The sequence below is a fragment of the Miscanthus floridulus genome, unplaced genomic scaffold, assembly GCF_019320115.1.
Source record: "Miscanthus floridulus cultivar M001 unplaced genomic scaffold, ASM1932011v1 os_2701_2, whole genome shotgun sequence".
NCBI lineage: Eukaryota > Viridiplantae > Streptophyta > Magnoliopsida > Poales > Poaceae > Miscanthus > Miscanthus floridulus.
In genome coordinates this window covers 8004-23270 of record NW_027098462.1, presented here as the reverse complement: position 1 = coordinate 23270, position 15267 = coordinate 8004, and the positions used below count along the sequence as shown (strand labels likewise).

Genomic DNA, 15267 nt, shown 5'->3' with positions numbered 1-15267 from the left:
GACCCCGAAGATGAAGACCTGGGAAGACCACAGAGGCGAAGACACGCACGTCGAGGTGATACCAGAAGGGGAAGACCCAAAGGCGATTGAAGACCCCTGCACCGAGAAGACATGGAGGCGAAGGCCCATATATCAGGCCTTGGAGACACACCTGCGCGCCAAGAAGTCATCAGAGGGAAAGGCCTCAAGGATGAAGACCTACGCATTGTGGAGGTCCTAGGAATGAAGACCAGAGCACTGAGCAAAGCCGATGAACCATGTTATAGAAGCAGCAGAAGGAGCAAAAGGCCATAGATGAAAAATCTAGAAGATGAAGGCACCCAGTGCTAAAAGCCTAAGGAATTAGTGTGTGTATAGGTTAGAGTCATGCGCGTGCTCTTTTCTCCATCCCCTTTTTTCCCACGGGTTTTTTGGGATGGAGTTTTTAGTGAGGCGCGCATGTATGGGTTGCGGAGGGCAATCCTCGCAACCAAGATCTGGGTTGTATAGTGCCTCTTCTCGTATGAACATCTACTAGGTCATGTAGTACCGTCCATAACCTAGTAGCTGAGGGGCTACTGTTGGGGGAGCCCATACGGAGTATGGGCCAACTCCCCCTCGAAGGGGCCTGATGAAGGGATAACGGCGGAGGCTCTTTCTGAAATGGTGGAGGATCTCCCCAAGATGATGGAGGCCTAGCCGGCGGAGGCTCTCCTCAAGACGGCGGAGGCTCTCCTCAAGACGGTGGAGGCCTAGCCGGCGGAGGCTCTCCCCAAGACGGCGGAGGCCTAGCCGGCGGAGGCTCTCCTCAAGACGACGGAGGCCTAGCTGGCGGAGGCTCTCCCCAAGTCGGCGGAGGCCTAGCCGGCGGAGGCTCTCCTCAAGACGGCGGAGGCCTAGCCGGCGGAGGCTCTCCCCAAGACGGTGGAGGCCTAGCCGGCGGATGCTCTCCCCAAGACAGCGGAGGCCTAGCCGGCGGAGGCTCTCCCCAAGACGGCGGAGGCCTAGCCGGCGGAGGCCTAGCCGGCGGAGGCTCTCCTCAAGACGGTGGAGGCCTAGCCGGCGGAGGCTCTCCCCAAGACGGCGGAGGCCTAGCCGACGGAGGCTCTCCTCAAGACGGCGGAGGCCTAGCCGGCGGAGGCTCTCTCCAAGACGGCGGAGGCCTAGCCGGCGGAGGCTCTCCCCAAGGTGGCGGAGGACTAGTACAAGGATGACGATGGAGTTTCTCCCTGGGACGGCGGAGGCTCTCCCCGAGACAGCGGATGCCTAGTGCAGTGATCATGGCGAAGGTGTTCCCCGAGGCGTCGGAGGTCAATCAAGGTGTGGGACGATCAAGTCAGTAAGGCGTACATGAGGATAGTTGATGGGCCTCCAGTGGGCATCGGCTTAGGCCCAAGGTGAAGACATCGTGAGACGGTGTGATGAGAACGCCCCTGAGGTTAGACACTAGGGCTGGAATATTCCTGGAATGTACCGTAGCAGTTGAGGGGCACTATTGTAAACTCTGTAAAGTGGTAGTTGAGCCCTATAAATAGGGAACACTTGTAACTGTACAGGGGGGCTGGTGAATGGATGAATGAAACCCTAGTTCTTGTGAGTCGGTACTTGATCCTCATTCTCTCCTTCAGGCACAGCCTAAGCCAAAGCCAGAGTCCGGAGCCTCGGCCAAAGCCGAGGGCCTCCGCCCCCTTTCTCTTATTCCCACGTGGCCAAAGCCGACTGAATCCCTCGTTTAGCGAGCGCGCCGCGTTTAGGGACCTCCGCCCGACTTAGGTGGAGGCCTGTCTCCGCCCATCTTAGGTGGAGACCCCAACCTTAGACGAAGGCCTCCGTCCATCTCTCTCCCTTGTTGGAACCAGCCTGGAGCCTCTGACGGAGGATCTTGCCCGACAGGAGCGCGCCGCGTTTAGGGACCTCCGCCCGACTTGGGCGGAGGCTTGTCTCCGCCCATCTTAGGCGGAGACCCCAACCTTAGACGAAGGCCTCCGCCCACTTCTCACTCTTGTTAGAAACCGAGGTTTCAACAATTATTAGAGGTAAAACCAAAGAAAAAAATAAATTTATTATATTTTAAAATATACGTATAGCGATAAAGAAGGAAAAGATAAATCTATTATATCTCACTACCAAGAGCCTGAAGGGATCGTCCCAATTCATTGGTGGCCCCAACGGAGCCTCTACGTTAATTCTCACCAGACGTGCTAGAAAAAAAGATGAATAGCTAGGAATTCTCTCATTAATCAGAAACATCTAGCCGTCAAATCTATAGACTAGCAATCGGTAACTATTAGATCTACTTTTGTAGAAAATTACCCACCTTTGAAACGTACCTTTCAAGAGCAAGCTAGCTACGTCAAACTAGGCAATTGAGCTGGAGGGTCTCCTCCTCATCCTCTTCATTCCGTGCTTGAACTGGATCAGCACCATCCGATCGTCTGTAACTGGATTTTTTTTTTTTTTGTTAACACAAGAGCAGGGGAGCACCTCAAGGTTAGTTGGATTGGATGGAATTTGCAACGAATACATACATGTAAGTACTAGCTAGGTACGTACCTCTTCATAAAATCTTTACACCTGTATTTAATTTGGAGTGCGGGGCGGTTGGGGTGGACTTCAATTGTCAGTGCAGCCTCCTCTCTCTCCACCTCATCCTTAAAGACCCATGCACACCCGAAGTCAACTTTAACCCACTGAAGCGAGGGGGAGGTACTCCAAGCCGAGGTTCTCACAGCTGACGACTTTGTTCTTCATTAATTTGTCCACATCGACATCAAACTCAAGCACCTCAAGGGTTGGCATAACAACTGGTAACACTCTGCTGCAGCTGTTGTTTCTCTGATTTTTACTCCAAGCAAAATAAAGCACTCGAATCCTCGTTGGCAACAAACTGGACCATTGAACGAGGCAACACCAAGGATCTCAACTTCTGGAAGCAACAACCATCTGATTTATTATTACAAGTTATTGTTCCCCATGTTTTCAGTCTGAGGTAACAGAGCTCTGGCAACCCGCCCAGTGCCTTGAGACACTTCTCATCCACATCATCCACACGTATCTCCAAGTGGGACAGGCTAGGCAGATGTGCAGAATTAATCCATGAAGGCAACTCGGGGAACTTGATATGTGGAAGAAACAAACATCGGAGACCTCGAGAGGGTACTGCTGCATCCCAGGCATTCATATTATGATTATCAATGAAGAATGGACCATCCAATGTGAGATGCTATATCTTCTGGAGATTGCCTAGCGACTGCAACAAATCTATCTGCATGCTCTCGTTCATGTCATTGATTTTATCAATCTTAAGCACCCTGAGTTCATATAGGTTGCCTAGATCCTTCACAAACTGCCTCTGTGACTCATCATTGTCACGAGGTCCTCTTATCTGTAGCTCCTCCAGTGAAGTCAACCTCCCTATTACCCCATCTGGTGCAATCATCTGCTGAGCACGTAGGCATACCAGTTGAGTTAGCATGCCAATGCTACACTACAATTTCCAGATTTGAGTATTCTCCAAGTTCAATGTTTGTAGAAACTTCAGGGCACCTATTCCTTCTGGTAGATTTTTAATAAAGCCAAAACCTTGTATCCCAAGGTACCTCAAATGAAGTAGATTTCCAATATGCCCAAGGCTGGGGCATCTTTCTCCGAATATGCAACCCTCCAAAGCTAGCACATGGATGAGTTTTAAAACCTTGGATGCAAGGCCTACTTAGCAATATAACACTGCAAAACTATAAATGACCTCACTTGTGGTTGTGGCAGGTTCACAGGAGTATCTGCTGTGAGATCCAGTTTTCTGTTTCTGGGGGCCAACCGACGTGCCTGGCTTTGTGATAATGTACCACCATCACTTACAAAGTTTTCCTCTTTTGACTTGGAAAGGATGAGATCAAGCACCATATCATTGACACGGCAACCATCCATGATGCCATAGACTTTAGAATCCACCCCATGGATCATGCTTCTATTTATGAGGTCATGGAAGTATTCCTCTCCTACCTCGAATGACCAACGTCCATGTTTCTTCTCAACAAAATTTTCAGGTATCCATTTCCATATCAAAGAATCCTTATCAATAAGAGTGTCTTCTGGAAAAACAATTAAATACAACAAAGAAGTCTTCAAATGAGAAGGAAGGTCATAGTAACTGAGAGACAATATATGCATAGTGTTGTCCATATGCCTTTCATCCTTATCTCCATAGAAACCAGGAGAGTTGCACACCTCAATCCATTCTTCTCTTGATTTACCCAATAGTAAACTAGCCATTGTGATGATAGCCAATGGAACTGCACCACATTTCTTTAGAATCGCATTAGATAACTCGTCTGGATGACTATTTGGACATTTGTCCTCATGACCGAATAACCTTATATAAAACAACCTTTTGGAGTTGTCATGAGAAAGTGGTTGTAGCTTGTAAACCTCATCAGCTTCTTTGGCAACTTGAAATTTACGAGTAGTTGTGATTATTCTACTTCCATGGTTATTCTCAACAAGAGCCGGTTTGATTCTTTCCCAAGTCTGTGGCTCCCATATGTCATCAATAATGATAAAATACCTATGCACATGAAAGGGTTACAGCAATCAGAAACTAAAGCCATCTGGTTCCCACAAAGCAATAAAGTGTGTCATCACCAAGAATAATAGTTGAAGGCATACTCAGACAGTAACATAAATAGTCACCTCTTGACTAATCTTTCTAACTAGCCAGCAATTAACCGACAATACTTAATTATAATATAGAGAGTTGATAATGCCAGCAAGAAAATATGCAATGACGATTCAAATTGTAGTAGTGGAAACAACAGCTTTTAAAAGGAATTATACCTTTTTCGTTCTAGAAGTCAAACTAAAATAGTTTAATTGCACTTGTTTTCATATAATATAAACAGCCACACTAATCACTTAATTCTGGAGCTCCCCCACAGTTAACTCCACCCAACCATTTTCCTCCACCACACATAGCCGGCAGTGTGCTGTTAACTGCAGGGAAATTGTTTCATTGCACCATGGAACCGGTCATAATACTACAGTGATTAATTAACCTTTATTCATTCTGGAAGTTAAACTAAAATGGTTGGAGAGCACCATGGCATCGGTTATACCACAAATATTTGTTGTTTATAAAATCTTTCCAAGCAAAGATCCATGCTAATCACTTCATTTTGTATCGCTCCACCTATTGCCTGCCTCCTTTCATGGTGTATTAGCTTCCCCAGCCTCTCGTTTGTAATCCCAGCAGCCCAAACCCAGCTACAGATAATCAAAAACTCCAAAATCCTAACCCCCTCTTTACCATCATTGTCAATTCAATGTTTTCTGGTTCGTCACTTTAAGAATTTCAAGGTTTCAAGTACACATAGTATAGGAAGTATGAGAAAATATCTGGGACACACTAATAATACATATATTAGTGCAAAATCATTGGATGCTTATTCTTTCGTACCTCTTTGCTCCAAGGAAATCATGGAGCTCATTAATGAGCTGCCTTTCATGCAACACTGTGTATTTCAAATCTATGTGTTTATCCTTGTCAAGATCTATAAGAATGTCTCGGAAGACTTTATTCACGTCTGGATCTTGGCCAACCGGAACAAAAGCCCCATAACCAAACCGAGATTTAAGCTTATCATACACTGCCTCGGCAAGAGTAGTTTTGCTGAGCCCACCAGTTCCAAGTTCCAACAACAGAAACAATCTTCATCTTCAGGTTGGACTCGTCATTCCCATTGGGCGACAGCATGGATATGAGATCAGCACTTGACTTGTCGATGCCAATGATCTGTGATGCTTCTCTGTACATAGCACTAAGGCGAGGATCCACAGTTCGCGTGGATGCTGCAGGCTTGGCAACAATGCTGTCGACGGTGAATCTACCATGCCTGTCGGTCACCTCCTGGAGATTTTTCCTGATCTTCTCAATGGAACCAGCGATCTTGTGGCGCTCTTTGCTCTTCTTGAATAACCTGGTCATCTTCTCACCCAGACCTTTCAGCAAACTTTCCTTGTCGTTGGGCCTATGATTGCCCTCGACTCGCACAAGGTAGGTGTCGAGGATGTCCTCCATATCATAAGAGGCCTCCCGGACTTCGCGCGCCCAGATCTTGACGAGCTCGTCAAGCTGATCTGGACGCACCTTGGCCACCTTGTGGAGCGCAGCGTGGGCGCTCTCGAGCTCCAGCTCGAGAGACCTGACTTGATCCTTGACTCCTGTCTGCAGCTTGTACTCCTCCTCGAGCAGGTCCTTGAGCTTGGGGATTAGGCTGCCCATGGCTCCAGTCACCAGCTCCATGGCTCTTGAGTTTTTTGTTGCTTGCTTGCTTTGTGCGTTGTGCAAGTATCCCTTGCTTGGTCCGTGACCCCGCTCGCATCGGTTGAATATGATGTGGAGCTGTTAGTCTTGAGCGATCCAATGATGTGCCTTGCCAGCACATCTACCCGACAACTCAACTCTTGGCCCCCATAAAAAAAATCATATCTAATAATGCATCGTATGTACTTACATTACGAAACAAATTTTAAAGCGTCGGCACATGTAGTTTTGCCGTTAAGTGTGGATTTCTGTCAGGCACGCAAATGGCTGGCATACAATACAACCATGGTTAACGTGCTATGGGTAGCCAGTCGTCATCGTTTCCAGTGTACAGTAATTTATAAAATGAGAAGAAACGTTCACCTGCTGCTGCTGCTCTGGCAGTGGTGGCAACTACATATATATTACGGTATGAAGATGCCTGCCATCTGGGTGCTGAGGACATCCAGGGTACACCATTACCAGATCAGAGCAGCAGGGCACATGCATTTCAACGCATACAGTAGGCGGCTATATTATTTGTAGAGGTGTACGCCTCTACAAATTATAGATGACCTTGAGATCTACAGTGATCATACAAAGTTAATCACTTTATGAGCTCATATGAAAAGAATTACAATTTTTTAATACTAGTCCATCGACTAGTAGAGAATTTGGATGTAGTCCCGGTTTTCAACCCCTTTAATCCCGGTTTTGGAACCGGAACTATGCAATCGGGACTAAAGATCTTGATTTTTAGTCATGGTTCCTCCAACCGGGACTAGAGGTGTTTATTGGGTGTTCATACAAAGTTAATCACTTTATGAGCTCATATGAAAAGAATTACAATTTTTTAATACTAGTCCATCGACTAGTAGAGAATTTGGATGTAGTCCCGGTTCTCAACCCCTTTAATCCCGATTTTGGAACCGGGACTATGCAATCGGGGCTAAAGGTCTTGATTTTTAGTTCTGGTTCCTCCAACCGGGACTAGATGTGTTTATTGGGTAAAAAAAAGTTGCAGCTATGGAGATTCGAACCTAGAACCTCCGACTTCAGCTCTTGCATGTATTACTATCTCACCTACCACCACACATCTAACTTAGATAAGATATGCTTTCCTTTTAAATTCAATTTGGAGACACCTTTAGTCTGGGTTTGAGACACAAACCGGGACTAAAGGTACCACTACCGGAAACCAGCACTTTGCCGAGCGCCGGAGGCTTTGCCGAGTGTATTTTATCGGGCACTCGGCAAAAATGGTCTTTGCCGAGTGCCAAATAAAATACACTCGACAAAAAAAAAAAACACTCGACAAAATGCGTCTTTGCCGACTGCCTTTTTTGGCACTCGTCAAAGATGTATTTTGCCGAGTGCTATTTTTCGGCACACGGCAAAATGCGTCTTTGCCGAGTGCCTTTTTTCTGGCACTCGAAAAAGATGTATTTTGCCGAGTGCCTTTGTTTTGGCACTCGGCAAAGAGGCATTTTGCCTTGTGTATTTTTTTTGCCCTCGGCAAATCAGTTTTTCAAAGCAATTTTTGAGGCCCTAAATGAATTCAAATGAAAAACTTTTCAACTACAAAGTTGTATAACTTCTCAAGATCTACAAAGTTTATTTTGGTCATTTCTTCAGTTGATAAAGCGACAATAACGTTGTTCATAAAATCTACATCTCTCATATCTCTCATATTAATTTCATGAAAGTAGAAGAGAGATATATAAGATTTGTGAACAATGTTACTACCACTATGTTGGATGAACAAATGACCAAAATAAACTTTGTAGATCTTGAGAAGTTATGAAATTTGGTAGTTGGCAACATTTTGATTTGAAATCATCTTGTCATGCAAAAATGACGTTTGAATTTTTCAAAAGACCTCGGATGGAAAAACTTCCTACATGAAAATTGTAGATCTCCAAAAGTTATGAAACTATGTAGTTGACAACTTTTTGATTTGAAATCATCTTATCATGCAAAACTACGTTTGAATCTCTCAAATTTGAAATTCGAATTTTTCAAACGACCTCGGCTGGAAAAACTTCCTAAATGAAAATTGTAGATATCGAAAAGTTATGAAACTTTGTAGTTGACCACTTTTTGATTTGAAATCATCTTATCATGCAAAACTACGTTTGAATCTCTAAAATTTAAAATTCGAATTTTTCAAACGACCTCGGATGGAAAAACTTTCTAAATGAAAATTGTAGATCTCGAAAAGTTATGAAACTTTGTAGTTGACCACTTTTTGATTTGAATTCGTTTAGGGCCTCAAACAAGATATTTACTCTTGGTTTAGTATAATATATGATGATAGATAACGGAATCTAGACACAAGTGACAGTGTAGTGCAGTGGTAGAGCAGAAGACACGCGAGGGAGAGGTCGTGAGTTCGAATCCCGCCGGCCGCGTTAGCCGTGAATTTTGCGCAAAAAATGCACCGACTTCGATAAAGACGGGTGGGCGCTGGCTGGTGGCGGCCTCCCCCGAATTTTTTTTTTTTGAAAAATTTTGCTATTATTTTTGGGTTTTTTCGCATTTTCATTTTGCGAGTGTAAATCTTTGCCGAGTGCCCGACAAAAAGCACTCGGCAAATAGCTGTTTGCCGATAAAAAGATGTCGTGTGTTGTATGCCGAGTGTTACACTCGGCAAAGCAGTTGCCGAGTGTTTTTAGGCCATTGCCGAGTGCTCCTGGCACTCGGCGAAACGACTGTATCCCATAGTGTACCTTTAGTCCAGGTTCATGGCTCAAATCGTTTTTAGTCCGGGTTCATGTCTCAAACCGGGACTAAAGATTCTCGCACTGATATGTCTCTGACACACCTCGGTAACCGTTATAACCGGGGCTAAAGGGTAGAATTAGTCTCAGTTTGTATTACAAACCGAGACTAAAGGTCCAGTCCTCCCTTTAGTCACGGTTGGAATTTTTAAACCGGGAGTAAATAATTTTTTGCCATGGATAAAAGATCGTTTCTCTAGTGTCCCGCACGGGCTAGAATCATATGCGTTAGTTGCTATTTAATATATTTGGTTGATAAAAGTTACTTATATAAAATTGTACTGTTTTCTTTTGTTCATTTTCTAACACAATTAGCGTAAATAGATAATTTACCATCCCTATCCGATTGTGGTAAAAATATCGATCATTGATCTATATTTTTTTCATCCATATCAATAATATTTTTTCCTTTGCATGGCAATTTTGGGTACCTTCGGTATGGACTTAGTAGAAACCTTAGCTTAAACTATGGTGTTCTCGTTACAGCCCATATCTTATGACATCGTCAATCTAAATTTTGTTTTTAAAAAAAATTAAATCTTACTTGTCCCTATAGTTTATTATCCTGAACTTAACTTGACACTCATGTGCTTATTAACTCTTCTTTTTTTACCCTTAATAAGTATATAGGTCGTAGATTTCACTCTTAAGTATTATATAATGACTAAAGAACGATTTAAAACCAACAACCCTCATTGCTTAGGATCGGTGGTAGAGCCTGATGCGAGATCTAGGATTGGACATGCTAATCTCAAGAGGATATTACTTGTTTATGCCTCATAACCACTGTTTAATCTAAAGGAATCTTGAAGGCCAGAAATATAAAGCCACCTTTGCATTTTAATATCTAGAAATAATAATGTACAATAATGGTTCTACAGTTAATATAGGTATATCAAGAAATGTATAAATATATCTACGTAACAACTTAGATAAATATGTCATGATTATTAATATAATTTTAAATAATTAGCTAGTATTGTTGGTATATGAGATGTTAAGGAAATAATTTTCATGATTACTAAAACATAACATATGTAATATAGATAATTCAAGAAATGTATAAATATATTTAAGTAACAACTTACATAAATATGCTGGGATAATTAGTATTTTAAATAATTAGTTACTATCATTGGTATATGAGTTAGTATCATTGGTATATGAGTTGTTAAGAAAATATTTTTCATGATTACTAAAACATAACATATATATTTATTGCTCATGCACACATGCGAAATTGATTTGCATTGATGGCACAAAATGTATGTTTACTTCAAAAAAAATTAATGTACTAATATTAATAGAAGTAGGTAATGTAGAAACATATATGCTTTATGGTTACATAATTTTTTAGAAGCAGATTATGACAATTTTGATGTAGACTTGAAGGGATATTTGAGTTTTTATACAGTTTTTTAATATATATGGAGTGCTTAAAATCATACTGATATGGCATAATGCTTCAGTCCAAATGTAAAAATTATTCAAGACAATTGCTTATGAAATTCGTTATCATGGAGTATCAATATAACTAAAAGTGATTTGTTAGAGTCAATACTATGTGTTTAGTGAAGACAATAATTTTTCACGGTTGATAAGCTTTTAAAAATAAATATTTATCCATATGTATATATCTTTATTTTGGTCGATATGGAGATAGCAATGCTTACTTTTAACTTTGCAATGGTAAAAATATGTAATTTATAAATATATGTACCATAATTAATGGATATTGTTGGAAAACAGGGTTTCCAGCAGGTATGAAGCGGTGGAGTTGGTCCTAGGCGAAGGCTGAGAGAGAATGGTAGGTGGGGCCAGACGCAATTAGGGCTTCATAACGGTATTCACCCACCCCTTCTACACAGGGTTCAAGTCCCCCTTTTATAGGACACCGTTAGCTACCTTCATACTTTACATCCTTGCCCCTTGACAGCTGGGGCACATTCCAGGAATATCCCCCAGCCAGTACAAACTGCCAGGGGTATCCTTGGTATTCTCTCCTCGAACCGCTTCTGCTTCTTGGGCCGCACCTACGGGCTTGGAGGCGGCCCACAGCCTGATGTCGTGCTCCCACGGGAACTACCTCCTTGCCGGCGGAGGTCTTTGAGGGTCCATCATGATCTCCGCCCGAGAAGCCTCCGCCTGAGCCTCCGTTTCACCGTGCGGGCCGTCGCCTTCGCTGAGACAGCCGGAGTGAAAGGACCTAGGATGCTGCCTAAGGGGGGGGGGTGAATAGGCGTTTCTGAAAAATCAACACCTTTAAAAGCGGAAACGATTAGTAAAAGGAGTTTCCAAAATGGAAACTCCAAATCAGAGTAATACCACCCCTCACAAGTTAGCCACAAAGTATATAAAAGATACTAGATAAACCTAGGGAGCCAAACAGCTGCAACCAAAGAGTTGAATCAAAATGCACTAGTCAGTTAATGTCGGAAGTCCCGACAGTTTGGGTCAGAACTTCCGACGTGTCAGAAGTCCCGACGTATGGGTCAGAACTTCCGACGTGTCAGAAGTCCCAACAGTTTGGGTCAGAACTTCCAACGCAAACTGTCAGCACTTCCGACCCCTACGGGAAATGAACTACAAGTGCTAAAATAAACTTTGTGATGCCGATAACTTACAAACCCACTTCCTAGTGGTAAGGTAAGGTGTTGGGTCACTCTCTTGACGTTGATAAGCCACCACTCCGTAGATCGAGTCCCAAACCCTAAGAAATAGCTAGAGAGAGGGAGACAACCAAATACAAGTAATTTCGAGCAAATCACAACAACAACAAGCACGCGGGAGACAAGGATTTATCCTGAGGTTCGGCAGCCCCACAAAGGAGCTCCTACGTCCTCGTTGTTGAGGTGACCACTTTGGTCGGAGTCTCTTCCACCTCCTTGCCTCACTCAACGATACCACAAAGGTCACTTGAGTTTCTTCACTAGAAAACAAGGGTAATACAAACTTCCCAAGGCTCTTCCACAAGACGGAAGCTCTTGGGCGACGCCTAGCCGGCTAGGGGAAAATCCCCAAGAGTAACAAATGCAAATCAAACTGGCTTGACGAAGAAATCAAGTGCTCAAGCTTGCTCAAAGTGTTTTTCTCACTCAATCCACTCTCCAATCACTCAAACCCTTTGGGAATCAAAGTTGGAAGCAAGGGAGTGAAGAGAGGGGAGCCTAGAATGCTTGGGGGTTGTTTGGGCCGAGTGTTCGTCGCAATGAAATGAGTGGGCAACGGTTAGAAGTGAGGAGAGGGGTATTTATACCCCAAGTGAAAATCGAACCGTTCAGATCTACGTCGGAAGTTCCGACGCAGATCTCGGGACTTCCGACGTTAACAGAAAACACTGTTCACAACGGGTTAGAAGTCCGCGAGTGCAAGTCAGTGTCGGAACTTCCGACAAAGTCGGGACTTCCGACGGTCGGAACTTCCGACGTACGTCGGGACTTCCGACGTGCACAGTTAAACAAACAGCCAGCACCCCTGATGCCGGGACTCCTGGCTTGGGTCAAGTCAGTGTCGGAACTCCCGGCAAAAGTCGGGACTTCCGATGGTCGGAACTTCCGACAATCGTCGGGACTTCCGACGTGCACAGACAGTCAGCCAGTCAGAAGCACAGGTGCCGGGACTCCCGGCTTAGGTCGGGACTTCCGACCATCGGGAGTTCCGACATACATCGGGACTTCCGACGTCCACAGTCACCGCACAGGCTGCGACTGGGAGTCAGCACTTCCGGCAAGAGACATGACTTCCGACTGTCGAGAGTTTCGGCTTACGTCGGGACTTCCGACACCGACAGTCACAGAAAATTATTCTATGTGCTCGTGAAGTGCTAGAGTGTCTTTCTTTAGATTTAATTATTATGCTTGAGCACTCTTTCTTCCTCAGACCACCTAAACTTGCATCCCTCTTAATAGTACGACATTCTTATTAACTCAAATTTAAAAGTAGAAGGAAATTAAACCTTTTGAGTTGATCTCTTTGAACCGAAGCCGTGTTTTCCAATCTTCATCAAGTGAGGGTGCCAATCATGTTGATATTGATCTTTTCACTTGAGCATAGCCATTTTGAGCACGTGACTTGATTCCATTCATCAAATATGAATAACTCCAAATGCATCAAGTCACTTCCAACGCTTTGTCCAATATAGGTTTGATCCTCCACATCAATATGACGGTCGCAGCTTGATTAGTACCTCAACTAAATGCAAGTACTTCCTTCTTCACCCTAGCTAGGTTCTTCGGCCGCCAAGCCGTCGCTTGCCCTTCACCCTTGCTTAGTACCTCAAAGCCTTTCCTTGCTATCTTCACCATCTCAAGCCATCAAGTCACATCTTGTGTTGAATCATCCATTCATTTGTATTGTTGTCTTTTTCATTTCAATTTAGCAAGCTTCAAATATGAGACCATTCCATATGCAATCCCTCATGTCTCATTAATTAACTTTTACCATGCTTGCTTTCACATAGATCATTGAAATCCCACAATAAATAAGCCTTTGCATGAATTCCATTTGCATTGTTGTCTTGTGCTTGAACTAGATTGTTTATACAACAATACATCATTTTGGCTTTATACAATTTCATCAAGTATCTGTGAGATAATCAATTTCCTGTCTAACACTTAGCAAATATGTTAGTCCTTTAATCGTGTTGTCATTCAATCATCCAAAACTCACTAATGGGCTAGATGCACTTTCAATCTCCCCCTTTTTGGTGATTGATGACAATCCGATTAAAGCTTACAAAAAGATATAAACAATTAGGCTTTTGGATTCAATGATTTATGAGAGGCTCCCCCTTACTGTGTGCAATATGAATTGAATTCATAAACGACCTCAAATGTCAATTTGCACATACTAAAACACATAGGAGACCCCCTTAAATCATTGCATCCGTGGGGTGCAAGTGTGTGTCAAAATAAAAAACCGTGATGCATATGACATGATATTTCACACAAGACTAAACAGAAAGCATCACACCATACAAAGTCACTCTAAAACATGCATGGTCCTTATGAAGGTAAAAACATCATATATATCACACACATAGCACTCATCTCAAAGATTTCTCAGGACATTATCTCTCCCCTTGTCATAGCTACTCTCCCCCTTTCATAGCTAGACACAAGGTTGCACCCCTGAAGCTTTAAACATATCTCTCCCCCTTAAGCTTTCATCTCTCTCTCCTCCTTAAGCTTTAATCATATCTCTCCCCCTTTGTCATCTATCGCCAAAAAGGGTCACAAAGCACAAAGGGTGCTTAAGGTTCAAACTTTGTACTAATCTTTCCCCCTCTGTATTAAACTCGTCCCCTTTGTCATGGCGTGGGTCATATTACTTGTTTGCAATTCAAAATAGATCAAGTACATGGGTTCACTAGCTCATGAACAAACTCATACACTAACCACTAGACCATATAATGATTCAAGCAATATTGGTAGTCTATGAATCTAAAAAATTTCATTTGTAATGCATGATCCTATAAGCATGTACTATATGCACTAACCGCATACTAGAAAGGGAAAAAATGATCATGCACAATACAACGATACCTTTGCTATGTTGGAGAGGAAGATAGTCATATAGATTTCAATTCATTTCTCCAATAGCACCATGAAGTCCAATTATAAGCTTGGTGAAGACCAATAGATACCAATTCTTTGAATTCCTATTCTTCACCCATATGAATTGAGAATCACTAATGATCAAGTGCACTCTTCTTGTTGTGGTTGGCTTGCTTCTTCTTTGATCATTGCTTGCTTGAGAGAACTAAAAGATGCACCACTTGTAATACCACTTGAAATTTCATGACTTGTTCTCTTTTGGGTGTTGCTTGCTTTCTAGACCAATCTCTTGATTTTCTTCAACCAAGTACCTCAAATGTCCCTTTAGATTACCACTTCGATTTTAGCCATCCAAGCCTAGGGTGAAGTGACCTCTCTCCAAAGAACCATCCTTGATACTCACTTGAAATAACTTGAAAGAACATCACTTGATCCACTTGAAAGATTTTGTTTGATTGATCCATATTGTTGAACTTAATTTGATGAATAACTTTGAATCCTTCTTTAAGTCTTTTTCTTTCGACTTGTTTAAGTCCTTTTCTTTACATCAAAAGATCTCCAATTATCACTAGAACTTAAACTCCATCTTCATCTTGATCTTGGTCTTGATCTCTAGCTTGAGTACCAAATGTGTACCAGATACACTCTTCAAACA

The 15267-nt window shown here is 43.0% G+C and overlaps 1 protein-coding gene across 1 annotated transcript; it reads right to left on the bottom strand.

Annotated features, from left to right (window-relative positions):
* Nucleotides 1-513: 513 nt before the first annotated feature.
* Nucleotides 514-6277, bottom strand: LOC136535346 (disease resistance protein RGA5-like). Its single transcript, XM_066527635.1, has 5 exons — nt 5655-6277; nt 3730-4543; nt 3223-3418; nt 2999-3141; nt 514-1245 (listed from the first exon to the last, which is right to left on the bottom strand). Exons 1-5 carry the CDS (start codon nt 6275-6277, stop codon nt 514-516), a joined length of 2508 nt encoding a protein of 835 aa, XP_066383732.1.
* Nucleotides 6278-15267: the final 8990 nt, after the last annotated feature.